General features: G+C 43.0%; 1 protein-coding gene across 1 annotated transcript; it reads left to right on the top strand.

Moving 5' to 3' along the window:
- The first annotated feature begins 343 nt into the window (after positions 1–343).
- On the top strand, positions 344–8292 carry DMRTB1 (DMRT like family B with proline rich C-terminal 1). The gene is made up of 4 exons (XM_068690807.1): positions 344–770; positions 2290–2522; positions 3811–3955; positions 7103–8292. The coding sequence occupies exons 1-4, from the start codon at positions 371–373 to the stop codon at positions 7207–7209; spliced, it is 885 nt and encodes a 294-aa protein (XP_068546908.1). The 5' UTR covers positions 344–370; the 3' UTR covers positions 7210–8292.
- The last annotated feature ends 223 nt before the right edge of the window (positions 8293–8515 follow it).

Below are 8515 nucleotides of genomic sequence, written 5' to 3'. Positions count from 1 at the left end.
ACAGGGAAATCAACTAAAGCATGCTCCACTTGTCCCTGTGCTCCTGCAGGTGCAGCCCCCTCCCTGTGTCATTTTCCAACCCCCATGGCTGAGCTCTGCCTCCAGCCCTGCTGGGGGGCTGCAGGGGGAGGCGGGCAGCTACAGCAGAGCCTGGCCCAGGGAGGGGAGGCATGTGGGACATGGCAGCCCCTTAGCCCAGCCTCCCCACAGCAGGGCATTCCCCACCCCTGCAATGGACTCTCCTGCCCCGCCTGTCCCAGTTGCTACATGCTGGGGTGGAGGTGGCCATGCCCTATATATAAGGGCCCTGGAGGGCTCTGCTGTGGTGTGCTGGGCTGGTGAGGTGTGCTGGTGTGGTAGAGAGCTGGTTATGGAGGCCAGGGAGGCCACGGCGGCGAAGGCGGCGGTGCGGACCCCGAAGTGCTCCCGCTGCCGTAACCACGGCTTCGTGGTGCCGGTGAAGGGCCACGCCGGGCAGTGCCGCTGGAAGCTGTGCCCCTGCGACAAGTGCTCCCTCATCACCGAGCGCCAGAAGATCATGGCCGCCCAGAAGGCCCTGAGGCAGCAGGTGCCCGACTGTCCGAGCAGGGCGGCCGTGGGCCCTGTGCCCCCAGGAGAAGGCCCCAGGGTGGCTGCAGGAGCGGCCATCGCCCCTGAGCAGAGCAGCCACGAGGGGACGAAGGGCGGCCAGCCCGTCGGTGGCAGTGACAAAGGCATGGCACGCAGGGGGCTGCCACCACCTCCTGGTGGCCCTCCCTTCTGGGACTACGGTAAGGCTCCAGCTCCTCAAAAAGGCATTCCTGCCTCTCCTTTCCTCCCTCATTGCAGGTACCCATGCTGAATGTGCAGCCCCAGGTTTCTTTTTCCTTCGTCGGGGCTTGCAGCGCAGCTCACAGAGCTCTTGCTGCTTGGTGCAAGGTTGAAGCTCCATTAGTTGGCTCTTCTCTGGGAGGGAAATTAGGGAGGGAAATCAAACTGCTGGACTGCAGCACAGGTGTTTGTACATGTTTCTCAGAGTACTGTATTCACAGGCACAAGCCTCCAGCAACAAAAATGCTAAAAAACTTGGGATGGCAAGTAAATGAGGAAGTTACTGCTGCAGTTGCCTGGAGCAAGCGTTTTATGGTAGCACTGTAAAAGAATGAGACCTTTTGGCCTTAATTCCTGCAGCGAAGATTAAGTTTGGGTCAGGTCACTTGGTGCAAAACTACATTTTGATTTTAAGAGCAGAGGATAGGTTTTGCAGGTGAAAAAAATGTATGGTCTGTCACCTCTTAAATTGCTTCTTTTAATAGAGTCTTTCATGCAACTTGTCTAGTTTATTACTATTTATTACAGTAACTTCATACTATTACTATTTACTATAGTAATTTTATGGAAATCCCTACTGACTGCAGTAGTCATTAGTCTGGGCTTCTGATGGCAGTCTACAAGGCAAAGAAAATGCTGGTCTGAGAAGCACGGAGCAAAGAGGCATTTCAGACATCTCCTGTTCCCACCTAGTCTGTCAGTAGCTGCTCTTTTTTTTTTTTTTAAGCTTGGTTTCCCAAGGAAATGATGCATATAATGCTGGCTATGTAAGTGCCTATCAGTCCTTCCCTTAATTATTTTTTTTCATCTGTTGACCAATTTCAAAAAGGCTTGGGAACAGACAATATAACTGCAGTACTCCAGAAGTAGACATACTCTAGAAGCAAATTCTTCCACTGTTTTACCAGCAGGAGGATGTGTAGACAAGAAAGAGCCTATTTGTATTCAGATAGACACTCTGTTTTTTAAGACTTAAGAGGGGCCATATAAGAGCCCAGACACAAGGTAAAAAAGCAAAAGAAGTAATTGATTCCTGCATTTGAAATTGCCTGGGTACATCAAGGTCACTAAAAATAGGATGTTCTCTGTTACCTTATGAAGTGACAGCACTAAAGTTAGAACCCTATTATTTCTCTATATTATTAAGTTTTGCTGTAGTTAAAAGTCCTAAGGTAAGTTGTTTTTTCTTGCTGTTGCAGATGTGCTGAAAGAAGATTCTGCAGACAGTGCTTTACTAAGGCTTAGCTTCACAACGCACAAGGCGGAAGAGTATGCAGATCATTATGCAGCATTGTATTATCTGTTGCACTTTTCCTTTGTTCCTTAAAAGATCATAAAATAAATTAATGAGGAGCTAAACATGAAACCAAGGAATCAGATTTTCCTGGCTAAGAGTGGAATTTGGTCCTGCAGTTACATCTCTGAACTCCTTAGAATTACAGTGATACTTTTATTTGTTCTTTTCTCATTGTTTCCTAGCTCACCCTGCTTTTCCTCCAGAATATATGGTCAACTCAGAATACATGGAGAGAGACCCTCCAAAAGTGTATCCTGGCTGTTCTGGGGTGTATCCTTACCACCCATTTCCAGTGGGCTTCGCCATCAATCAGCCAAGCTGTAGGGGAGCGCCATCACCTCCAGGGATATCACTTCAGAAAGGTTTCCGACACATTCCTGGCAACTATGGGCCAGGGAATGCAGCTTCTGTGTCAGTAAGTAGGTTTTCTTTTTTATTATTAATTAATTCTAGAAGTACTGCTGTAGTTGGACTAAAAGATCTTTGAAGTTCCCTTCCAGCTGAACTGAAACTATTCTGTTCCATTCTATTGTGTTCTGTTCTGTTCCATTCTAATCTGTTCTGTTCCATTCTGATCTGTTCTGTTCTATATTCAAATCAACCTTCAAATCACAGATACTTGCTAAGGAGCAAGATCCTAATTTGCCTGTCACTTGTAATGGTGTGCGTAGGCACTTGTAGTTCTTTTCAGTCATGTTGATTTATATGGGTGTTGTCCAGTTTTTGTACCATGGTTGGACACATTATTAGATTTCCAGCTGCCATGTGCTACTCTGTCTGCATTGGGTACAGCTCAGCAGTTCATATCAAGGCAAAGTGGTCTGCTTCAAAACAAACAAATGTATTCTGTTCACATAATAAATCCCTGACACATTTTAGGGGTTATTAAGAAAGAAGGTGGTTAACAGCAGTCAGTAGCACAGATAAATTATCCTAGTGGACCAGATATGCACAGGTTGGGAAAGCTCTTTTCTAGACCACCACCGTATGTGGTTTTGAACTTAACTTTTAATTGCTTTGAAACAGACAGAAAGGTCTTATGCAAGCTTTGTCTGTACCCTGAGACAGGATGCATGGCCAGATCCAACAGAGATGTGCTCCTATTTTTCTGATGCTATGGCTTCTGAAGGGTGGAAAACTCTCCTTGTACATGGAATGAGTTTTGGCGTGCTCTAACAGGTCCTGTAACCACACAAAACAAGGTCTGTTGGGCTTGCTGTGGTGCACACCAACCCTGCAGTGAAGGTAAAGCCACTAACTTCACTGGGCTCAGAGAAAAATCTATAATTGTCCGGGAAGTGATGGCAAGAAACATTTTCCTACATTGCCTCTCCATTGCATGATGGTTCTTAAACTTATTAAGTGGCAAATGTACCAGGTCAGTGGTGAAGGTGAACTGCTCCTGATTTAAACCCACTGCTCTGATGAGATGACAGAATGGATAATGAGGACTTAAAAGGTCAGTTGCAGCTGAAACATGGTCTGAGAAGCTGCTACCTCGCAGTTCATGCATGTTGCACTATTCACAAGCTTTGCACATGCTAATATATGCACAGACATGGCGACATATGACCACAAAATGGACAAAAAAAACCTTCTGGAATTGTCAGAGGTAAAAATTCAAACAGAAATTGCTTGATACTATAGATGTGTCCTGGAGAGAGTCTCTAAATTAAGGTCCTCTGCTCCATGTGTTTCTGCAGATTCCAGATGGAGGTGGAGATTTCCATCAAGGATACTATGCTCCTCTGCCTCAGTTCATCCCACCAGGTTTTCTGCCAGGTGTTCATTACATTCCACCTCCCCTTTCGCTGAACGTGTTGGCTGAAACAACCAAGGAAGCACATGGTAAGGATGAGCTTTGGGAGATCTGTTTTTAACCTGGTTTCAGTACCTAACGACCAAGGTGAACCCCCCAAGAAACCCTGATTCTAGATTCAGTTTTCTGGGTTTCCCAGATCCCTGTGATGGTGCCATGACTGAGATCCTGAAGTCCCAGGACAGACTGGCAGCTTGTACAGTTCTAGGCAGGGCTGACTTAGGGAAAGCAGACTTCCGTTCTTGGTCTTTCCAGCCAGAAAGCACCTCAGTCTCACTCAGACATTGGATGCTGCAGGACTCAGAGCCATTCCAGAATATGATCTCTGATGTGATCTAAATGTAAATATTTGTCTAAATAGTTAGTCTGCAGGACATATTAAAAAAAAATGCTTGGCTCTGTTGCAATTTAAGCAAAATGTTAAAAAATACAGACTAGCACTTAGCATGAACAATGTGAAATTTCTTGCTTATATGGAAATACTACATTTTAATTGCTGTAGGTGAAAGATTGACTCTTCAAAATCTCAAATTGTTTATATTGAATCTCACAGGATTTTATATTACTGGCATAGGTAAGTTTGTGTATCCCTCTCTTTTGTGTCTCTTTCATGTGTTGTGCATATTTCTGTTTTTCATTTGGCTACAGCTAGCTGTGACCACAAGAGGGTAGAGCTGCTCAGAGAATTAACCACTAGTATGAGATGAGTGAATAGCCAGTTTCATGTTAAATTCTTTTTGAAAATACAGATAAATAAATGTAACTTTATTTCTCTTCTTGAAATGAAAATAAGAAATAATAAATCTGACTGTTCAGAACACAGATTGCAATCATCACTGAGTGAAAAATTAAATCTCTTGTATAAGAGGGATTAGAAATCGAGGACTGTAATTGTATCATTTGAATTAAAAAGGTGGTGGTGGTGGTTATCTGGGACGAAATAAAAGTTGAGAGTTTCTTTGGCTTGGTTTCTCAACAAACTAAGGCTTGTGAAGTCTCATTTTTGTTAATATTAGTTCCCTCATAACTCTTCAACCCATCAGTTATTTTCAGCCAAACGTATCTGTTGTGATCACGGGCCTACACAGTATTGATCTGCAAGGGAAGCATATGCCTCCTACAAAATCATCTCTGCAGCCATGACGTGGTGTTTGGCTAGCAGTCAGCTTGTGCTGAATTCGTAACTGATGTGTTTGAACCTTGGCCAACAACCAAGTCCCTGCCAGTCAGCCCAGCAGTGGGCATGGATCTCCAGAGCAGTCTGCTTCATGTCTGGCTGGAAAGCCGAGGAAAAATAAGGAGAAGTGGACAAGAGGAAAATGAAGACTATGGAAGTATGGGGGGTGTATGGACATCACAGGAATGTGAAGAGGTTTTAAGATACTGATAAAGGTATTGGGACTTTAATGCAGAGTGCAGGAGATACTGGGCTGCTGGAGGTAAAGTAATTTTGGATGAGTTCAAGGGGAAGAGAGGAAGCTGAGGGCTGGCAGGCAAAGCAGAAAGTGTATGTGAGGATTAATGTTTTTTGTTCCTTAGTGGGAACAAGAAATCTGGGGGATACTGCAGCTGTTCTGCAGGGTGTGTGGAAAATGGAAGGAACTAGGAGTAGCAGACAAGCATAGGGGACATGGAGAGAATTATGGGTGTTACATAAGGAAAACAGAGGAAATACAGTCCTGTATTAGTAGAGTGAAGCTTTACTGGACAAACAGTCATGAAAACTGGCAAATGGGTAGAGAAGAGAGGTCATGAGAGCATTTCCCTAGAGAGCAAAATGCCATCTAATGACCTCAGCCCTTACTACACACCAGGGAAATCACAACCCAGGCATAAAGCCATAGGAAACAATGCATCATGGATTGTGCTGTTCAGAGAACAAGCTAGTTTTCTTAGTGCCAGGGATGAGGTACAAATTAATTCCACTACATAGTATTTTTGCTCCAGGATATGTAGGAATTTGCAATTGTGACCCAGTGAGGGGGATATTTCTGTATGAGGTCATATACAAAATAGCCTTGCGGCAAAAGATACAGATATAGAGGGAAGCTACAGTGAAACTAACAATTCCTTGATTCTGGTTTTCAAGATGCTTGAAAAAAGAGAAAAGCTGTAACACTCAGTACATAGGGATGTGTTAAGATCACATCATATGTTTTTTCCTAAGAAAGGGACTGATTCAAATCTGCAATTAGACTTGAGAACATCCTTCCTCCAGAGAGACCTGAATTGAAGTGAAGTGGTTTCTCTGGCCAAACAGTTGCAAGAAAATGGATTTAGAAAATTCTGGCAGGGGATAACTGGAGAGAAGAAATGTCTGCAGTCTCTGAAGGGAATATGAGATGATGACAATTTTTATTTTTATTTTTTAAAAAAGCATGTCCTATCTAAAAAAAGATTTTCCAAGGCTAGAAGCTGCTGCCAGAAAGATTTAAGTCAATAGTTCACCGCAGCTGAATGGAATGACTGAGGTCAGTTAGGTTTACAGTGGTGATTTGGTATGGACCATGTTGTACAATTTCAAGCTGTATTTAGTGTTATGGAGATTTGACAAAATAAGCACGAGGTATGTCCAGTGAAACAGCCAGTATGGCATTTCAGTCTGGTTGCAGGTTGTTGGCTTTCTAAAAGAATAAACCACAGAAAAAGAAACAAAAACCCAAGTTGCCACTTGAGGAAAAGAGTCAGGTAATTTGTAAAATAGCAAATTGTCAGGTAATTTGTACAATAGAAGTTCCTAGTTGGATGTGAAGAGAATTATTCACTGCGTCCAGTCCTTTAAAAATTCATAGCAGTGTTCAAAAGACGTGGCATAGATTCACTGCAGTTAAGTGTGCAGAAGAGCCTGCCTCAAACTTCTATTCCAGTGAAGCTTCAGTGTTTGCCATCTTGAAGCAAGCACTCTTGCTTCATTTCTTGAAGCACAGCTGAAACAATGTAGTGCTGTCTGAAGTACCATGTCTCAGCTTGGAGGGCTCTTGATGTGAAGCACCTTTGAATTAACTGCACTGAAAAACAAGCTAGATTTTTTAAAGTGCACTGGGAATTTACCTCTGGAAGTGTGATATATATGTGTAAGACAAATTGAAATACAGGGATTTGGGTGTTGCCTTGTTTGTTTGTGTTCAATGTTTTTCTTTCTTTCTTTCTTTCTTTCTTTTTTTTTTTTTTTCCAGCTACTGCAGCTGACAGCCAGGATTCAGGGGTGGTTTGTGAACCTAGCCAGCCATCTTCATCCCCAGAAGAAACAAATGGAGACCAATCTGTATATTCTAAACAGTAAATGGCTTGGAGAAAAGCTGAGTGGCAGGCAGCATTGTTTTCATTATTTTCAGTATTGAGGAGAGTGTTAGTTGATACAAGGCTAGACTGACACTTAGTTACTGAGCAGCCACAACAACTGAAGAAGGGGATTAGTCCCCAGCTCACTTTATGATCATGTTAGAGCTACTAACCTCACAACTGTGCTCCTTAGGAGCTCCTCATTCCTCTGCTGTAAAGCTTGTTCATAAAAAAATGTTTTCCAAAGTGAAGGTAAATCCCATCCTCCTTAAGCAGGTGGAAGCAGGAAGGATTATGACTGATTTCTGGTTCCTTTGCTGAGGTTAGATGACTCCTGGATTTTAGAGTGAGGTCTCCAAGCCATGTACGCTTTGTAGCCTTCTCTTGTTCATGATGGTAATCAAAAATGTGTTGTTTGTATATCAATTTGCTGTAAAGGAAACATAGTTCTGAATATTATGGAAGAGTTAAGTTACGTAGAGCCTGAAGACTGAGTGAGAGAAGATGGGAAGACAGTCTGGGTTACTGATGTACCTGGTTGTCTAAGAACCAGGTTCTCTGGATTCAGCAGGCTAAGGGAACAACAGGTGCTTGGTACACTTGTCAAGAGGGGGTATGGGAGGAATTTACAGAAAGGCCTGATACAGGCTGAAATACAGTGCTCCTGCATTGTTTTCTGGGTGAACTGCCTTTAAGGCACCTCCCCTTCAGTATAGGGACAGTCTGATTTGGAGTCACCTCTTGTCACACAGGCTTCAGGACTCTGAGTGCCTCTGCTGGTTTATACCTTATTTCAATGTTGTGTAACTCAGTGCAGCTGACAAACTACAGTTTGTTTCTAAAGGACTCATGTAGACAGCTTTATGCATGTGGACTGGAGGTGCACTGTGGCATATTAAAGGTGTGAAGAGATTGCCTTGGAAAATAGGACAAAACACCATTTAGAATAATAATTACTTAAATCCATACATATTCTAATTTTCAATAATACTGTTTAAATAAAAATGAAAGGTGCATTCCTCTACTGCTTTGCCTAAAGGCACTGGTTTTGTATTAAGTGAATCAGCTGTTAATGTTTGAAGAATTTGGGGGGGGGGGCTTTTGTGTAATTAAAAAAGATACTTGGAATCATTGGTTTGGTTTTGATGATTTGAGGCTTACATATCTACATGTAATTTTTCTAGTTAAATTTCAGAGGATGCCTGGCGTAACAAACCTGCTTGGAGTGATTTAGGCTTCAGTATTTTTCTCCTCAAATTTTTGACTGCTACTCTAAAGGTGAGTGCAGTAAAATAAACACTCTTCTA

This window comes from Anas acuta, chromosome 8 (assembly GCF_963932015.1).
Source record: "Anas acuta chromosome 8, bAnaAcu1.1, whole genome shotgun sequence".
Classification (NCBI taxonomy): domain Eukaryota; kingdom Metazoa; phylum Chordata; class Aves; order Anseriformes; family Anatidae; genus Anas; species Anas acuta.
This window is presented reverse-complemented; position numbering and strand designations above follow the sequence as displayed.

Excerpts from the sequence above, each read along its gene's own strand:
- DMRTB1 (XM_068690807.1), top strand. The coding sequence starts at position 371 with ATGGAGGCCAGGGAGGCCACGGCGGCGAAGGCGGCGGTGCGGACCCCG. Across the intron at positions 771-2,289 it reads CCCTCCCTTCTGGGACTACG|CTCACCCTGCTTTTCCTCCA; the intron begins GTAAGGCTCCAG and ends ATTGTTTCCTAG. Across the intron at positions 3,956-7,102 it reads AACAACCAAGGAAGCACATG|CTACTGCAGCTGACAGCCAG; the intron begins GTAAGGATGAGC and ends TTTTTTTTCCAG.